General features: G+C 31.3%; 1 protein-coding gene across 3 annotated transcripts in view; it reads left to right on the forward strand.

Annotated features, from left to right (window-relative positions):
* Positions 1-11,369: 11,369 nt before the first annotated feature.
* LOC108903388 (tensin-1) overlaps positions 11,370-21,213 on the forward strand; it is a 627,358-nt gene continuing 617,514 nt past the window's right edge. For 2 of the 3 annotated variants that reach the window (XM_018705547.2, XM_018705548.2), the window contains exon 1: positions 11,371-11,704. In XM_018705547.2, coding sequence (XP_018561063.1) covers positions 11,621-11,704 — 84 coding nt within the window. In that variant the 5' untranslated portion in view covers positions 11,371-11,620. Of the gene's footprint in view, positions 11,705-21,213 lie in introns of all 3 variants that reach the window. The other variant, XM_018705546.2, reaches the window with a different exon arrangement.

Below are 21,213 nucleotides of genomic sequence, written 5' to 3' on the forward strand. Positions count from 1 at the left end.
TATAGAAAACCGAATCCAGCCATACCAAATAAACATGTTTTATTTTTTCAATAGCAAGGTTTTTAGGGTTGTATAAAACACCTTCTTAACAAGTGAAATAAAATTTAATTATCTTCAATGTTACCCTCCATGAATCTGCACAGAATGAAATAAAGAATTTGAAACTGCACCTATCGCTGCTAACGCAAAAAAGATATATTTTTTTATGTTGCGTTTTTTTGGTACCACTTACTTGCCAGGCTTTCTGGTTATTTTTTCGCTTTAGTTGTAAATTGGAGTTCGAAACGTTACTATTGTGTCAAAATCAATTTATTTACTGAATTGCAATGGTATTGTCAGAAAGGCAACGCATCGAAATCTTGATATTGCTTGGATGTGGAGACAAAATAAGAAGTCAGGCTGAAGTGCGCGATTTATTTAATGCGAAATATCCCGAAAACCAAATCTCGCAAGGGACAGTTAGTAAAATATTTCACAAATTTGAGGAACACGGTACAGTACAGACTTTGCCCAAAACTGGACGGGCACGTGCTTTGAATGAAGAAAAGAAATTAGACATTGCATTAGAACTTGTTGAAAATCCTCATACTTCAACTGTTTCATTGGCCCGCAATCACGATGCTTCTCGAACTGCAATTCGAATGTTTCTGAAACAAGAGAAATACCACCCCTATAAGGTATGTCTTGTCCAAGAGCTTTTGGAAGACGATTATGATAGGCGATTACAATTTTGTGAGGAAATGATGAGACGGTGTGACGACAATAATGGTTTTCAACGAGACGTACTTTTTTCGGATGAAGCTACGTTTTATTTAAATGGAGTGGTTAACAGGCACAACTATCGCTTTTGGTCCCAGGAAAATCCACACTGGACATGCGAATCGCATACGCAGCATCCACAAAAAGTTAATGTATGGGCAGGTATCATCAACAACAGAATCTTGGGCCCATTCTTTTTTGAAGAAAATCTTACTGCCGCACGCTACCTGGATTTCCTAACATTTGACCTGATACCTGCTCTAGCTGTGATTTTCCCTCATGAAATTGATCCAGATATACCGAATGAAAGAATTTGGTTCCAACAAGATGGCGCTCCCCCACATTTTGGTATTGATGTTCGAAGATACTTAGATGAAATGTTTCCAAATCGCTGGATTGGTAGACGGGGTACAGTTGAATGGCCGCCAAGATCCCCCGACTTAACACCCCTGGATTATTTTCTTTGGGGATATTTGAAAGAAAGAGTCTACCAGGACAGACCGGATAATATTGAGAATTTAAAGAACAAGATTAGGGCGGAGATGCATAATTTACCAGCTGAAGTCATTCAGAATGCTGTGGACAGCTTTTACTATCGTCTTGGAGAATGCCAAATAGTGAATGGAGGACATTTTCAGCATTGCGACATTAAGTTTATTTTTGTAAATCATCTAGTTGTTTCAATTTGTAAATGAAAAAAACTTTTTATTGAAAAAATAAAACTTGTTTATTTGGTATGGCTGGATTCGGTTCTCTATAAGCTTTTCAACGAGCCTCCTCATACCTTATGTTTCCATTTGAAAAAAAAGTAGGGGTAGCTGGGGGTTAGGAGGTTGAATAAACATTAATTATTATTTAACCGAAAGATGGGAAAAAAATCAAAATCAGTTAACGTGATTCAGCGTTTTAAAATAATAATAATTCACTCAAAAGATATGAATTTTATTCCGTACTTCTGGCTATCCTTGTATAGATATGTTATTTGTATATGCCCCATCCTTAATCTGATTTTACTTATTTTAGTGTGTTACAAACTTACCTACTTAGTTCTATACAAAAAATTGCCCAAACATTTATTCTCTCTTTAAAAGCAATTTATGTGCATTTAGTGAACCGAAAATCAATGAAGAGACACGAAATTCTTACAGTGCAAAAGAATTGCTCTGATTCAGAACTGAGGCGAAAATGTTCGATTGAAAAAGGTGTTAGTAGCATCTACCTCAACGAAAGTGTTAGATAAATCGAAGACCTACCAAATGAGAGCATGTTGAGCTGTATAAAGCAGTATCAAATTGTCAAACCGAAACTTTTCAGCAGATATAGAGAATAAAGTTTCTCACATTTATGACACAAAAAAATTATAAGGTACAAATTGCGATGCATTAACCAAATTTCGACAGGACATAGCTAGAACAATACAATATCGCCTGTTAAAAATATTGTCACCGCCGTTGCTGTTGATTACAATTCGGATAACTAGATACATTTATTAAAAATATTTTTGATTGAAGATTAAAAATATACTGTTTCTAGAGTCCACAACGCGACAGACAGTTGACAATGCACCCATATACGAATTAAAAAATTTATTAACAATTCCTTTGTTCTTGCTTTATGGTATAGTTAAGTTTGAGTTTTATTATTCTATTCTATTCTAAATCAATAAAATTTTAATACCCGCAAATTTTGCATGCTCATTTCTCGTTGAACGACCGTATTGGACTACGAGGAAGTCTTCGTACCCTCGAAACGATAAATTTTATTATAGTAATCAATATTTATACTCTACTACATAAAGTTACGTAATTGTGTATATTTTGTAAATAGTTTAATAAACGGAAGTCATTACAGGGTTTACGATACCGTTGAAATATAATCATCAATTACTGTAAGACTCACGCGCTATATAAATAATGACTGCTTCTTGTTTATCGCGCTTTGATAAATACTTCAGAAGTGACAAGCCTTTTTGGGACTGCGGAAGCTGACATATTTACAGACATAAAAAAAGTAAATTATAGAATATTGGATATTTATTAATTACCCATGTATTTCAGAAATTGTTTTTACTTTTGGCTATACGTTCTGAAATATTATAGGTACTTTGTCTAATTATTCTAATAATGTTGAATAACACAATAAGTTTGCCACATTTTAGCAGAATATGTTGCTGTTTTTTTATTCATTACATTTATCTTGAAAATGTGTTTTTGTAACCAATTATGTTAATGACTGAACAATTTTCGGGCTGGTTGTCACGTCGTCGGTTTAGACTTCTTGACGTTTCGAGACAATACTCCGAAAGTGACTAGTATTTGTATTTGCTGTGGCACTGGTTCATGGCATTTCTGTGCATAGCTTGCAGACATTAGCCCGTATCGCCTCGATCCTTGAAAATAATGTCCTAGATGCCCTTTTTAAGAGAAACTGAACGCTAAATCTCATAATAACCCAGCAAAAACAAAGATATTGTCAACATATTAATACATCGAAGACGTACCATCTGCCTGAACACATGGACCATGAACCACAGCATCTACAGTCAATTCTTAGGAAAAATGGATACACGAACAGGAATATTAAATGAGCCATCAGGAAGATACTTAAGAAGAAGGAAAAAGAAGCGACAACCTATGGTACATTTACTGATAGCGAGGTTACATCTTAAAACAACACAGTATTAATATCATTTACAAGGAAGATAGAGCCTTTCCCAAGACGAGATACAAAAAGTTTCTTCATCTAAAGCTCCCAGGTAATAGAAATTCAGAGGAATCGAGATAAATTAAATCGAGACGAATCATACACAAAAATCAAAGACGCTGTGGACTGTGGACCAATACACATAGCAAATATAAATACGTCAGAGAATTTACTCTCCAGGTTTAGGTTTTCTTCTGCAGAAGGGATCGCCGAGATTAAAATCTGGAATTCTATGAATATTCGTCAGTGAACGTTTATTTACGAATATTGATGTAATTACATTAATCGACGCTTTAGCAAGTATTCATACATTCACTGACATTCACGTATGAATATTTGCTAAAGCATTTAGTTTATCTTAAGACAGAAATATTCATCAATGACGTTCATGTATGAATACTGCTGCCTTTACATAGATTGACTGTTTTAGGAAACTATATAAATAAATATTCATTAGTGAATATTCTAAAATTCAACTAATATTCCTTAATATTCACTAAAGCAGTGGCTCAATATAAGGATAGCAATATTTATACATGAACGTTTATTTATGAATATTGCTGTAATTACATTGACGAGCGTTCACCAACGAATGCTCATAGAATATTCGTGAACGTTCGTTCATGTTGTATGTATGAATATTTAATATTTCACTCAAGAATATTCATGTTCGTCAAATATATCGAATATTTGCCAAGGAATATGGAATTTTCATCCATTCCATTCCATTACTTTCATTAGCAAATATGTGTTATCGGGTGCCTGAACGAGAAAATCGTTGATATGCTAGCAGTGATATTTCAGAAACACTAGTATTTTTGTTCTGGCACCATTCTTTGAAATTTCTATACTCGTCCGTAGCGCACGTTCGACTTCTCGAGCAATAAAAATTCGCAGGCAGCATTTGTTGCACTTTCTATTTGAAAATCACTTATTTAGAAATAATAATTCAAAACCAGCAAAATTGCAACTTTTATGTTGCTTTGTTTATAAACACCTTAGAAACGACAAAATCCAAACAACCAGGGCGACTTTGCAATATTTCGAATAATGTCAAAATGAGTTGATTGAGAAATATCCAAAAATAAAACCTAATCTTTATTTCATTTACCACAAAGAACTGCAGATAAAATGTTATACACCACGCAGCAGTTAAGTATAATTTACCAGTTTCGGACTATTGCCAGCCCTCGCTCCGCTCGGGCGCAAACTGGTCCTCGATTGGTACATAATACTTACCTCCTTTATGGTCTAAATAATAACTCGATATTAATATTACAATTTATTGTAAAAGTTTTATAAAAAATAGTAACTTAAATGATTATCCTTAGAAAAGTTTAAATTTAATATTTGTCAATAGTAACTTAAATAATTATTCTTAGATAAGGTTCAAAATTAAAAATTAAAATTAATTCTTTGATTAACTTGATAATAATTAATTTGAAAAAGTTTTCTAAAAAATTGTATACATTAGTATAATCAAAAATTAAGTGTAGACCTCGAAACTAGTCGTCTTTTGAACATTACAAATAAAAGGATTGTGAGATTACTAAGTCTATACTCTTTCCCGAAAATTATAAATATGGACTCACACTTATCAATTTCAAATTTAAATAATAACTATTACTTTATCTCCTAAAATCATCTACGTTTTTACTACCTGGGATAGTAAGTACATTTAAATTTTACAAACATTTTTCTCGTTTCTTCTATTACTTCTGTTACATACTCTTATACCTTTTCTATTTGTTCCTTTCAGAAGTTACCTGCACTTATATTGTCATACTTAATTAGTTTGTGATTGCAAATGTAGGAGTGGGGATACCATTCTCTATCGCTAGCAGTATCCGTAATTAGGCTCCGCAATATTAGCAGTAATTTTCCCGTTTTTTTTTTTCTTCCAAACGTTCATTCTTCATTGATCTGAGATTGTGGTTCGATGTGTCTACAGTTAGTTTCTTCCTTGATCCTTTAAGAACTTCTTGGTTCGTATTCATCCATGCAGTCATGTTTGTTGCTCATCCTTCACTATTTATTGATCGTGTCTTAATAACGCAGTTAACAATGTCGCAGAATGATTCCGGTGCTTACAGCTGTAGATGAACTATTGTCATACTTATTATTATGACCGAATTTTAATCGTCTTTCCAAACAAAACATCTTTACGATCTCTCTCTCTTGTAGCTGTTTTAATATTCAGCAAATATTTGAATATCTAATTTAACGTTTAAAATTTTAGCTGACCCTTAAAGAAGACGGAAGAAATGTCATAGGTCGAAATTTTCTTTAAGTACAGTATGTCATCTACAAAGTACCCACTTAATGTTGAAATAAATTTATTAACACAGTGGTATTTGGTTAAGCAATAATTGAATTTATTTGTCTAACAACATTCTCACAGTTATTACCAACATTCACTCGAGGTGTTGAATGTATGAATATATTGTAAGTATTTATTTGATATACTAAAGTGTTTATTATTGGTACAGATTCGTTCCCGATTAGATCCTCAACATTTTAATAAATTACGCAATGAAAACGTCCAAACAAGTCGCTGGGAGAAAATTTATTGTCGCCTAACCTTAAAATGATTGTATATTTGCTTGTGCAAGTAGAGAGAGCAGTCACTTATTGCTTATAAGGTCTGGAATATGTACCTCCTTTCCGTTATATTTAGTTAGAATTATTGGTTTATTTTCCTTGGATATGCAGGCACGGTTTAAAATAACTACAAAGCTCTGTGTGTGTTTTCGTGGCTAATTGAATGTTGTTTCGGTGCAATCACATTAACACAATTAGGCATATCTTTTCTCATGGTATGGTAGCACTTAAGATGTCTTTTTTATTATATTTCTTTGAATGTTTACATTATTTACATTTTTATTAGGTAATAATTTTAGTTTATATTCGATATGTCAGATATGGGTTTTTTCATTATAATATTTAGATTTATCATTTTAGATACTTATTAAATACCTGTGAAGTCATATTTATTTAGAGTACATTCAGTACAGTACAGTATCAAAATTTGAATTTCTTAAAAATTATTAGTCAGCTAGAAAGCCATGGAATTTAGAAACTTTTTTGTCTCTTGATATTTTTTTCGTAAAACGCAATGTTTTTGAGGAAAATGGCGAATCACGATAGGCATTCGATCACAGTTCGACATTTTTCTCGAAAACATTGGGAATTACGAAAAAAGTATCAAGAGACAAAAAAGTTTCTAAATTTAATGGCTTTCTAGCGGACTAATAATTTGTAAGTAATTTAAATATGCTATCAAATTTTGGCTCCAAAGACAAAGGGACTCACGAAAAATTGTCTTAAGGGGGTTCCCCGCCAAAAAGCGCAACACCATCAGATTCCACATGTCATAAAACCCCTGTGTACCAAATTTAGTGATTCTCGTACAATAGAGCTCTGAGATATAAAAAGAGATTATTCTTAGGGGCCATTTGGCAAAAATAAAAAATCCGGTCCCCTAATTTTGTCTTAAGAATCAGACCAAATTTTGTTGCATTAATTTCGAGAGGATTTTCAGAATTAATTTGAAATAACTTACGACCGTTAAAATAAAGTAAAAGTTATAGCAACATTTTAACTGAATCGAAAAAAATCTTCACAAAATAGATAATAGTTTTATAACCGGACATCGGAAATAAATTGTAACGAAATTCCACAGAATTTGACAGTATAAAATTGTATTCTATTTTGTCTTGTGTTATGTCTGCACTATTATACCGAGAAACGATACGCTTTTACTTAATATTTGTTCAGTATGGTTTAAATTCAAGAAGTTAAAAAATGTAGTAATATACAAATTGTTGCATTTGAAACAATGAAACGTAAGTTGCACCCAGAAGAAATCAGACACTCTGTACGACGAAAAATAATAAATGAATAAAAATCTTTTTGGTGCAACTTCTATTTAAAGCACTTTTTGTACAATTCGTCTTTTAAATAGGACAGCATGTGTATTTCAGGCTCGCCTAAGGTACTTATATTTCGCAAGAAACTAAGTTTATAAACCGACCAGTGAAAATTAAAATAAATAATAATTATTATTAGATAATAATAACCGTCGGAAATATGCTTACTGAATTCTAAATTCACTAAGATGATGATAATGATAATTGACCATTTCTGAAATAATTTGAAAAGAACGCAGATATTCAGAAGTTAATATTTTTAATAGTTTTTCTAATCATGCACAACATAATTTGAATCTAATTCTCAGTAATTAGGTATATTTTCCTTATTTTATTTATTACTTTAATGTTTTGTTTTGTTTTTTTTACTGTAGTTACTGAAATGGCATTCTACGTCGAACAGATATGAAGTTGTTAACTTTTTTATTATCTTTTCAAGAATAACACTCAGACTGAGCCGAATTGTTCCTAAAATCGGAAGTGTGGCGGAATGATTTAGGGAAGAATGTCCAAGGGCAGTGGGTGTCCGATAAGATTAATTGTCCGTTAAAGGGTCGATTCGAAAGAGAAATATACCATTTTACTGTAACATTTCTTTGTTAAGGTGCGGCAAAAATTTTCTGCGGGGCTAGTTTGTGCCGTAGGTTTTCATGGAGTTAAATTAAACGTAAGATTACTAAAGTAACATGTCAAAGGAATCTTAAAAATCTGGGGATTATAATAGAAAAATTATTCTTCTTTTGATATAATTTCCTTATACAGAGTGTAATAAAAATCAACAAACTGCGAAGTTACATAAAACTCAGAAAAACAGTGAACGTAAGTCATTTATTTTTTTCCTGAAGCACTGAGAAGTTTGAAATATGTTATACTTTTTATACCAGACATGATTAATTAAAAAAAGTTTTTTCATTATTTATTCTATTTAGAAGAAGCAAATATATTTTTTATTTTTCCATAATTCCGTATTCAAATTGATTTTTTATGCGAGAAGAAAAAAATTGGTGGTATTTTTTAATTATATTTTCTTCTTCAACGGAACACTCAAACAAATAATAAAAAAGCTTTATCAGTTTTCTTTTTAAAGTCAGAAGTGTAAAAATGTATTTATTTTTTCGGTTCAGCACCCTCCATCTCCTCAACGAAGCATTTTTTAAACAAGATACATGTTCCTTATTTTTGTGAGTTCTTGAAGTTTGTTGGTTATTTTTTTTCAAAACCCGGAAGCAAGATAACAAAAAAAAACATTGGATATACTATTTGGTAGCAGAAGGAATAACCGGCTCAAGATCGTCACTTGAGTACATACATATGACATACAGAATATAATTAAAATATTTGGCCAAACTTTCGTTACATGTACGTTATTTAATTTTTTCTTCCTTTTGTTTCGCTTTATTTTATTTTCGAATTATATGTATGTAGAGGATTTCTTTTTCTCTTTTTCCTTTCATATGTATGTTTCTTTTTAACATTCGACAGTATTCTGCCATATCATCTCATCTACAGGGTAGGAAAGTACCGATGGTCTATCTGAAGTTACGTGAGAGCTATAAAGTAAGCCATACAAATCCATGCGATAGAGAAGAATGGCTATAATGAAGGCGTCTCATAGTCACCGCCCGTTTCGCCCTTCCACAAATAAGATCCACTTCTTATTTGTGGAAGAACGAAATGGGCGTTGACTATTAGACGCCTTCATTATAGCCATCCTTTTCTATCACATGGATTTCTATGGCTTACTTTATCGCTCTCACGTAACTTCTGATAAACCATCTAGACTTTCCTACACTGTACATTGATAGAGTATTGAGTTGTATCAAAATAGCTGGGACGAAAATATGGTGGCGTATTACTATTGGATGTTAAAAAGAGATATATGAATGAAAAAAAGAGAGATCGATGAAAAAGGCATAAAAATATAATTGCATTGATTTATTGCAACCCTTAAGTGTAGTTTGATAACTAGGTCGATTTTCTCTTCTCATTTACAACTGCTCTTAGCGGTCGTATCCAAAAAAGAGAAAACTCTACCTAATATAAAGTTGTAACAGACTTCTTTGGGAAGTAAGAGGATTCTGGTACCTATCAAGAACTGCAAGGTTACTGGACTGACTTTGTGGATATGCCTGTGATACTGAGTGAGTGGATAATACTGTGTGTAGTGTCTAGGGGTTAGAAAATTTCGAGGCCTATTAAATAAACTCGTGTCACCAACTTGCCTTCTGTTGTGTCCAAGCTGCAAACTCATGGTTTGTGACTTGAATCCGTCGAATGTAGAATTTTAATTCATTTTTAGTTTTAAGGTCGGTTCTTTAGTATTATTCCAGTCCTATGGCATCGCAAGGGTTGAACTACAACCCGACGAATAAGATGCATCTACCTATTTCCAAAGCTATGTTCAAGGAGAGACCTACTGCTGTATTCAGCATTTTGCTTTCTTTTTAGGTGCATCTCTCGCCAATATTAAAAAAACTGGAAGGTAATACAACATTTCCTATGGCAGAATTGGCATTAGGAACTCGACATTTGGGAGAGAATAGCATGGTATGGGTCTCATCTATGGAGCGGATAAATTTTTTGATGTGATTATGTGTGCTTCACTACATGAAACATTGGGTTAGCTTTAAAAAGCAGAATCGATGGCAATCTCATCAACCTTGCAACTGGGGTCCTGAGTGACTGCTTTTGTGGTGCTAACAGTATGAAGATGGACATTATCATTCTGCGACATCACTCAATGAGTTCTTCCTGGTCTTTTTCCTTAATTGCTGTCTCAAGACTACGGAGTTGTTGGCAACTAACATCAGCAGCGATGGTTACATTCCTCGGAAGTAATTCATAGTAGACGACACCTTCTTTGCCCTACTGTTAGAGAAAAAGACATTATTTTCTGTTCTTGACGTTGACGTAAAGGCACTATTTTTCGTCACCAGTCTTTTTCATCAACAGATTTAGACAAAAATGATTGATGTTGCCGACGAGTTACACAATGAGGGGGTAGCAAAGGGGCATAATTGTTGACTCGGTGATTTTTGTATTTTTCATTCAAAACATGTCGCACCCATACACCTAATTTTTAAACTTTGCCCATTTAATACAAATGTCATACTCGTACTAGCAAATTCCTGGATTTATTGATGTGGACCATCATAAACACGTTTAAACGTTTTTCATGAACGCCAGATGGTCTTCCTGGGCATGGAGAATCATCATTAGTAAAATGTTCCTCTTTGAAACGATAAAACCATTTTCGTGGTGTACTTTTCCCAATGATGTTCTCTCCACCAAATAGTTTTAGCGGCATCTGAGACTATTCTTTATTCAGTTCAAAAACGAAAGAATATGTCGGGAAAATTGGAACAGAGTGGTTAGATTTTTTCTTATTAATACTCCATTTTCTGCACAAATTTACAAGTTAGTGGAATATACAATTAAACAATGGTAGAACATTAAATCTTTAACATATTGTGTCTAACAATTGATTACCAAGGCACTCTTTCCATGGAAATCAAAAACGCTACTAACTTATTCATAATCCCAATATGGCTTTTTGTTTTCTTCATTTCGTGTTCATCCTCTCTTCTTTAGTCGTTTATCTTGACAGGTTACCTGCCCTTCAGATTTTAACAATCTAATAATGATATATTAGTCCATCAGTAGTTTGCTGTGTTTTTTATAAATTCCGGCCACTTCGGCACTCTTTTTCATTTTTATCACACCTTCCAGTCATTTGTTATCAGTCCTCGGACTGGGGCTGCCGTTTTTCACCTCGGCGAAATCAGCACCGGCTCTGACGTCACCGACCCCGGCGGCAGGGGTGCCCGAACTACGCAACAATGCTCTTCCAAATCAAAGGCGCCCGCCCTCAACAATCGGTAGTCGCACCAAAGGTACAGAGGCTGTTTTAAAAGTTCCGGATCGCAGGCGGCCGATCTGTCAGTTGCGTCCGGGCAGCCGAGCGCTTTGCATCCAGTTGGCTATGTCGGGCTGCGAGAGCCTCGCAAGAAAAAAGCACGTGCTTGACGTTATCATGGACCTGAATTAAAACGAACAGCTTACGCGCTGCGCTTTACTAACCCCGTATTCGAATTTTTGATGGAGGAGCAGGTTTACGAGTAGTTTTTATATAGTGCTTTACTAACAAGAAACGCATATCTAGTAGTAGTGAGGTGTCATTGTTTACTATTAAGTTGATTCTGATCAAAATTTTCGATTGGCTTACTACGATGCCGTGGATAAAGTCCTGTCTATGCCACCAGGAAAAGAAAAAATCGCCGACTATTAGTCCTCCAATTCACTTGTTATTAAAGGTAAGAAGAAAAGCGTCTGACATAATTACGTAAACTGCAACATTTTACACATTTTTTTGGTATATGTACACTTTATATTATATTTTCGATAAAAGATTGTATCTATGCAGAACAATTTTTTTTTATTTCTACAATTAAGATATATTTAATAATATATTTTATATGTTTTACCAACACCAACAGAATAGCAACAGTTACATTTCAATTAAAACCAAGTTTATTATTATTACACATCTAAAACCACTTATGAAAGAAATCTGATTATTATTAGACCGTTTAAAATTTACCTATTATAAGAATATATTTAATAATTGTCTAAATCAACTTATCGCAGTTTATAATTCGACATAATTGGGACAATATTTATAAAAATCCAACAATTACAAATTATGTATGTACCTACTGAAGTAGTGTTAAGTTAATATTACTTTTGGTTGCTGTTTCGTCTATATAAAATTTACATTAATATAAGATTGCAAGCATAAAATATCAAGTACCTAATTATATACCTAGATATTTTTAATAATTCGGAAAAAACAGAAAAATTTAAAGGAAACTTTCTTTTCGTTTTTTTTCCGAAGCAAACAAATTGGAAAAATTTGAAAAATAAAACTCGAAAGTAGAAGAAGAAATTATTATAGAAATCTTTTTTTTATAATTAATTTATATTCGGGATCGGGTTGTTTTTCAAATATATTCATACGTAATAACATATTATTTACATTGGTAAACATAGTTATAAACAAAGTTTACTTTTATTTTCTAGGTAACAAAAGTAGTATTTTTTCCATTTTCTTAGAATTTTTCTATGAACAATAAACGTTTTTTTTTCGATATCAGAAAATTTTCAAGAAATTCTCTTATGTATCTAAAGGACTAAACTGCCTTTTTAAATAAAAAATAAATATTATTAAGTGAAAATACATATTATTAAATATCTGATTTATGCAAAAACTTTTATAATCTGCACCATCTATTGTTAAAAATATTCTCTATAACCAGAGAATTGATATCTAAAATATTATTTTCTAGGGGACATTTAGATGCTGATAAAATATTGAGACAGATGTGTAACTTTTTATTTACATAAAGAGAACATAATATAAATATAACATTTACATATGTTAATAAATTCGTTAATTGTTTAATCAAAAAATGGCACTAGCTACTTAAAAGATTTTCCAATAAAACGTAATGTCTCATAGAGATAATAAAGAACTGATGAAAATAATAACATAATTAATATATAATGAAAATAAAAATATTAAGATTTCATTACACAGGGTGAAATGGTGGCCAAAAATGAAACCTCGTATTCTTTGGTGATTTTAATGGGAGTCTTTCCCATAAAGTTTTTAACTAGGACGCTTCGTTAAGAAGATACAGGGTGTTAAACTTCAAAAAATATTTTTAATTTTTAAATAATTTAAAAACTAATAAATGAAATAATTTGAAATTGGGCTCAAGTATTTATGTAAACATTGTCTAAAATCTGAGGTGGCATATTTTTCTAAATAAAGTAGTACGCCACTGCTTTACGATAATAACCATGATATTTTGGGATTCGTCTTTCAATTTTCTACAAATTACTCTCTTGAACTGAGAAGACTTCGATATTCGAATATAATGTGAATAATGAATAATTTTAAAATTACATAGAGGGCTGCGATAGCAACTTTGACATTCTGAGCAGTAGAAGAAAGAATAAAATTAATGCTTTCCATCAGATTCAAGCAACAATAAATTTCGTTACTAAAAAGATGTCGGGCCTATCTTCGTGGAAATGGAGAAATGTTTGAGCATTTACTCAAAAAAAATCATTGAAATTAAGACTGTTATTAATTTCTTTATTCGAATAAATAACCGAATAATTAGTATTTGTCACGTCATTTAAATAAAACTGTTTTCAGTTGGTTTTTTAAGTTTTACTCGAAAGTCAGTCTTTTTTCTAAAAACATAAGAGAGTAGTAATTTGTAGAAAATTGAAAGGCGAATCCAAAAATATCATGGTTGTTACCGTAAAGCAGTGGTGTACTATTTTATTTAGAAAAATATGTTTCAATGTTTACATAAACACGTACCCAATTTCAAATTATTTCCCTTAATAGTTTTTCAATTATTTAAAAAAAAATAAAAAATATTTTTTGAAGTTTAACACCTTGTATCTTTTTAACGAAGCGTCCTANTAAATGATTTAAAAACTAATAAGTGAAATAATTTGAAATTGGGCTCAAGTATTTATGTAAACATTGTCCAAAATCTGAGGTGGCTTATTTTCCTAAATAAAATAGTACGCCACTGCTTTACGATAACAACCATGATATTTTGGGATTCGTCTTTCAATTTTCTACGAATTACTACTCTCTTATGTTTTTCGAAAAAAGCCTGATTTTCGAGTAAATCTTAAAAAAGTGAACTGAGAAGACTTCGATATTAATAAAATTAATGCTTTTCATCGGATTCAAGCAACAATAAATTTCGAACAAATTACATTTTCATTACTAAAAAGATGTCGGGCCTATCTTCGTGGAAATGGAGAAATGTTTGAGCATTTACTCAAAAAAAAATCATTGAAATTGAGACTGTTATTAATTTCTTTATTCGAATAAATAACCGAATAATTAGTATTTGTAATGTCATTTAAATAAAACTGTTTTCAGTTGGTTTTTAAGTTTTACTCGAGTCAGGCTTTTTTCTAAAAACATAAGAAAGTAGTAATTTGTAGAAAATTGAAAGGCGAATCCAAAAATATCATGGTTGTTACCGTAAAGCAGTGGTGTACTATTTTATTTATAAAAATATGTTTACAATGTTTACATAAACACGTACCCAATTTCAAATTATTTCCCTTAATAGTTTTTAAATTATTTAAAAAAATAAAAAATATGTTTTGAAGTTTAACACCTTGTATCTTTTTAACGAAGCGTCCTAGATAAAAACTTTATAGGAAATACTCCTCTTAAAATTTACGAAAGAATACGAGGTTTCATTTTTGGTCAACATTTGTCAATCACCTTGTATTATTTCAATAAAATCATTATTATATAACAAATAGCGACTGAGAATACCTGTAACATAAAAGATTATAAAAAAAACGTTAAATTTTATTAACTGCAAACAATACTAGACATCAAGTAAATAATTTTAATTTATTACTATTTTATGATTTCTAAACATGTAACGTTGGTAGAAACAGTTTAAACACATTATTTTGGTAACAGCTGTAGTTAATTATGCAATCGAGATTTAGGTTAATTGCTGAAAATAAGAGCATCTATTTTCCTTTCTTTTACAAATATACAGGGTGTCCGGAAATACCGTTCGAATAATTCTAGGGGTGATTCTACATGTTAAACTATGAAGAAAAGTTCGTATGAACATAGGTCCGCAAATGCGTCATAAGTTTGCTATGGCGATTCAAAGATTGCACCGGGATATAGGTTTTATTTTATATCTCTAGAACCGTTTCAGATAGCCATCTGAATTTTGGCATATGAATTGCCTTTAATAGTAGGTACTTTTCAGTGTTTTTACTAAATTATTATTTTAATCAGGGGCGTACCGACAGGGGAGGCCTCGATTTAATTTGTTCACATTTTTATTAAACGTCATATTTTTGCAGTTTTCTTTAGAAATTCTGATTCCGCGGTATAAATGACATAAAAAAGGTATTCTTGTAGAAAACCTGTCAGGCTAGCCGTTTTCGAGAAAATACTCTCCAAAGAAAATAGTGCATGCATGGTCGCCCAATAATAAAAATTTCTACATCAAAGTAGGCTTATGTCGGTGCTAAGTTGAAAATGGAAAAAGGTCAAATTACTGTAGTTACGGTAAACGAATTTGACATAAGGTTTAAAAATAAAGTTTATTCGATTATTATTGTGTTAATAACAGTGTAATTGAAAAAAATCATTGTTCTCGTCTTTCAAAAAATGCCGGAATACTCTTTTGCTGAAATGGCCGACATGCACTTCATGTATGGCAAAGCAAACGGTTGTGCTTTGGAAGCTCGGAGGTTGTACCAAGAAACTTTTCCAAATCGCCAGCTTCCTTCTGATAAACTGTTCAGCAGTTTACATCAGAGATTAAGAGAAACTGGTAATTTTACGCCAAATAAGAGAGATTGTGGACGAAACCGTACTACCCGAACGGCGNTCTAAAGAAAACTGCAAAAATATGACGTTTAATAAAAATGTGAACAAATTAAATCGAGGCCTCCCCTGTCGGTACGCCCCTGATTAAAATAATAATTTAGTAAAAACACTGAAAAGTACCTACTATTAAAGGCAATTCATATGCCAAAATTCAGATGGCTATCTGAAACGGTTCCAGAGATATAAAATAAAACCTATATCCCGGTGCATCTTTGAATCGCCATAGGAACCTTATGACGCATTTGCGGACCTATGTTCATATGAACTTTTTTTCATAGTTTAACATGTAGAATCACCCCTAGAATTATTCGAACGGTATTTCCGGACACCCTGTAGATTAGCAATGTCCTTTTTGAATGTAATTTTGAACTTTGCTATTAAAAATGGCGTATTTGTACCTATTTATGTGAAAGTTAATTTATATTTTCATTATTTTATATGGAGTGTCCGGATACTATTAGTAAAAAAATTCATTAGATAATTCTAATCCTGAAAATGATGGTGTAATTTTTTTTTAATATTAACTTTATCAATTAGCAAAACTTCAAATGTTGTAGACATCTGTTTCTTAGTTCCATTAGTGGATTTTGTTTATTACCTTTTTACAGGAATAGTTAAAAAATAAATTTTAGTGTTTGTAACTGTATCAACGATTTGATTTAAACGAAATAAAGTGAAACAAATATATTCAGATTTATTGCCCAAGTCTAAAGGCTAAAAGATTAAAAATGCGTTTAGAACAGATAACAAACTAAATGCGTTCTTTATTTGTCATTCCATTTATTTATTTCATGTAAAACTAAGGCAGCCATTCGTTGTGTCACGAGCAGCATATAAATATACAGTTTTTCCACGATAAATTTCGAGGTCAATGTCAAGGCAACCTCAAAGTCATGCCTTGCGTTTCCCATCATTTCCAGTCATTTCGTAATAATTAGCGTTGCTGCATAACAACTACGGTCAGAATGACTGCTGCAGAGGGCATTTAACTAAATTAAAATATTTGGAATATCTGAAACAGAACGTTGAAGACCGTGAACCATGTAATAGTTTTTAAGTTAACATTTGAACCATGTTTAGAATACGTTTACGCGTTACCAAAATTTCACCGACTAACTAAAATAATTTACTAAGACACTACAGTCTTTTTTCGTTTTCTTTTTTTCTTAGCAGCCTTCAATAAAGCTCGATTTCCGTAAACATTTTGTTAAAAAGATGACGAAAATCATCAACTGTCACTTTAGACAGATAACGCAAGTCTAGTGCCTGGGTTTGTACCTATAGGTACGTAATTTTTTTTTTTTTTCTTTTTCATTTTTGGGTATTTTGCCACCTGTAAGAAAATGTCAATGAAATAAACTTTTGCGCCAAAGGAATCAACCAAGGGTTATTTTTATGAAACCAAAAATTCACATTGAAAAAAGCAAACAAAAAGTAGTAGTTAACGTTTCGAAACGTTTACAAACTTTTTGAAATGCGCGATATGTAGTAGTGATTTTGTGTTTTGTTTTTGTCTGCCTTTTTCAGTATGAGATTTTTGGTTAGGGAAAACTATCTCACTAAAAATAACTCTTGATTGATCCTTTTTTCATCAATTTTTTGAATTTTTGGCAAAATACCCAAAAAAAATTAAGGAAAAAATAAACGAAAACTTTGCGCAAATAAGTAAATAAAAACTGTTTAGAAAATCAAATATTCTATAAACTAATAATACAGGGTATCCCACCAGGAACTGCGTCGATCTATAACTAGGAAAGCATTGCTCCGAAAAAATTGAAAATTTGGCAACATAGGGAATATTTAATAAAGTGACCCTCAAATTTCACGTAGAATCCGAAAATACAGTAATATATAGGGTGCCCCATTTAAAATAACGAAGTTGGTGTCGACTTCCGGTATAACCGAAGGTGCTGGAGAGTTCTAGTTATTTTAGTTGTGTTCACCAAAGGGACATTGCCATGTTGTCAAATTTTCAAAATTTTCGGAGCAGTACTCTAGATAGCGATCGACGCAGTTCCCGATAAGACACCCTGTATAACATTGATGACAGTGCAGTACAGTTAAAGAATATATTTTAAATAATTATAACATATTTCCTAATGTTCAAATTCGGTTTGATTCAAAATTATTGGATATCAACTCCTCTTCACTACGACGTAAGGGCTCTTGTAAAGTCCAGGGTTTAAGGAATTTTAGCCTATATTGAAGGATACCACAAATCCTTTTGATGTAGAACCCTTAGATATCCTTTGAATTCCCAAAGGCTATGTAGTATTTTTTAAAACCAAATATTGAGCTACTTAACAGAAACGTATTCCTTTTAAATTAGTATAAACTCAGTGAAATAACACAATTTGAAAACGAAAAAAAAACTTAATTGTGTTTATTTAATCCAGGACATGTGTTATAGCTGTTTTACATTGACAATTTATTGATGAATAAATTGACGAATTTCTTCATGAATTAATTCACGAATTTATTGGTAAACAGTGTGGTTTTACACTGCTACAGACTTTGTCAAGTTTTTTGACGTATGAATCAGTTCTACCAATGAATCAAAGAAGCAAATAAATTTCAAAAATGTCACCTTTCCACTCATAATTGTAGTGATACAACAGCGGTACCGTTCTGACACATATTATATAAATATTAGTTTTTGTAAGTAACAAATCAGTAAAAACAATGCAAAACTAGCACGACGCCACACAATTATTTACATATTCCAATAACATAACCTCATTACTGATCTGAGGCTGGAAATCTGTTGGGTTGGTACTTCCGAACATCACGAAGAAATTGACGAAAATTAGAACATGAAATTCGTCAAGAACTTGATGAATAAATTCATGAAGTTATTTGACAGCTGATTTGGTGCATTGCACTTGTCCAATTTCTTGATGAAGCGACTTCATGAATTAATTGATCAATAAATTGTCAATGTAAAACAGCTATTACAGAGGACAAGTCTAGTGATAAGTAAATTCATTAGTTCAAAAACTCTTTATATAGAATACTATTATTTTCATCATGTTGTACAAAAAAATTAAAAAGTTATATTGCTTAATATATTTAGATTTAAAATAAGAAATAGAAATAGAAGTAGAAAATAGAAAAAAATAAAATAAAAGATATAGAAGAAAAATAGAATAGAAAAAATAGAAAATAGAAATAGAAATAGCTTTAATGTCTTGTTGTAGAGCAAATAATATAACAATATATTAGTAGTGAACTAGTATACTGGTTATAAAAATTAATGGATAAAAAAAATCCTAAACTTTTAGGTTAAATATGGTCGTAGAGCAATAAAAAACAAATTCAAGTAATTCAGAGGTTTCTAGTTTCAGGATCTGAAAGTCAAAAATTGTTATAGTTGACTACTTTAATCCACCGGTTTGAAATAGCTTTAATGTCTTGTTGTAGAGCAAATAATATAACATAATATATTAGTAGTGAACTGGTATACTGGTTATAAAAATTAATGGATAAAAAAAATCTTAAACTTTTAGGTTAAATTTGGTCGTAGAGCAATAAAAAACAAATTCAAGTAATTCAGAGGTTTCTAGTTTCAGGATCTGAAAGTCAAAAATTGTTATAGTTGACTACTTTAATCCACCGGTTTGAAATAGCTTTAATGTCTTGTTGTAGAGCAAATAATATAACATAATATATTAGTAGTGAACTGGTATACTGGTTATAAAAATTAATGGATAAAAAAAATCTTAAACTTTTAGGTTAAATTTGGTCGTAGAGCAATAAAAAACAAATTCAAGTAATTCAGAGGTTTCTAGTTTCAGGATCTGAAAGTCAAAAATTGTTATAGTTGACTACTTTAATCCACCGGTTTGAAATAGCTTTAATGTCTTGTTGTAGAGCAAATAATATAACATAATATATTAGTAGTGAACTGGTATACTGGTTATAAAAATTAATGGATAAAAAAAATCTTAAACTTTTAGGTTAAATTTGGTCGTAGAGCAATAAAAAACAAATTCAAGTAATTCAGAGGTTTCTAGTTTCAGGATCTGAAAGTCAAAAATTGTTATAGTTGACTACTTTAATCCACCGGTTTGAAATAGCTTTAATGTCTTGTTGTAGAGCAAATAATATAACATAATATATTAGTAGTGAACTGGTATACTGGTTATAAAAATTAATGGATAAAAAAAATCTTAAACTTTTAGGTTAAATTTGGTCGTAGAGCAATAAAAAACAAATTCAAGTAATTCAGAGGTTTCTAGTTTCAGGATCTGAAAGTCAAAAATTGTTATAGTTGACTACTTTAATCCACCGGTTTGAAATAGCTTTAATGTCTTGTTGTAGAGCAAATAATATAACATAATATATTAGTAGTGAACTGGTATACTGGTTATAAAAATTAATGGATAAAAAAAATCTTAAACTTTTAGGTTAAATTTGGTCGTAGAGCAATAAAAAACAAATTCAAGTAATTCAGAGGTTTCTAGTTTCAGGATCTGAAAGTCAAAAATTGTTATAGTTGACTACTTTAATCCACCGGTTTGAACTCTTCAAGATTTATATAGGATTCTTTGAGGTTAAAAAAAGTAAAGTTTACCAAAAATCCTTAAATACCCAATTTTTTACCTTTTTTGTAAGTTTTCGACTTTCTTTTCTTTTCTCACTGTTCGTGTTTTTAATCTCTATTTTAGTAATGTTACAAAAGTTTTGCAACTATAACTAATTTTTTAGATATAAAGTTTGCTCAGAAATATTTATGTTCCTTTGTTATTCCGCACAAATGCTTTTATCTCAAGTATTACTAATTATATTAATCAAGTAAAAGAAAACTTTATGTAACCCTAAATATTGCTGGGTAATGAATACGGTGTTTTTATAAACCATTAAATATATTAAAAGGATTTATCAACTGTATTTTTTATTCCAATAAATATATCACAGGTTCATAGTCTTTTTTAATTAATCTAGTTTTTAAAAATCATCTGTTGTGGATAATTTATTGTTGATAACAATGTGCATGGGATTTAGGAAAATGTATATGTTTGAAATCAATTTCGTTTTTATCAAGTCTTTCAAATGAATTCCCTCCTTGCTGACAGCTGATTACGACGTTGCCACATTAATCCTCAAGTCAGGCAGAAATCCAATTATTAGTTTCTGTTTCTAATTAATACAGCTGTACTATGTTCAAAACTTACATTAGTTTTACATAAAAAAAATAAGATAATACTGTGTACTATCTATGGAAAAGTTTTGTTTCACAATTTCTACATTTTTTTTTCTCAGTTATGGGCAAAAAAGAGCCGCACCGTTCATCTTCGCCATATAAACCTATACTAAAATGAACAACTTTCAACAACAATATCTCAAAATCTAGAT

The sequence above is a fragment of the Anoplophora glabripennis genome, unplaced genomic scaffold (genome assembly GCF_000390285.2).
Source record: "Anoplophora glabripennis isolate ALB-LARVAE unplaced genomic scaffold, Agla_2.0 scaffold52, whole genome shotgun sequence".
NCBI classification, from domain to species: Eukaryota; Metazoa; Arthropoda; class Insecta; order Coleoptera; family Cerambycidae; genus Anoplophora; species Anoplophora glabripennis.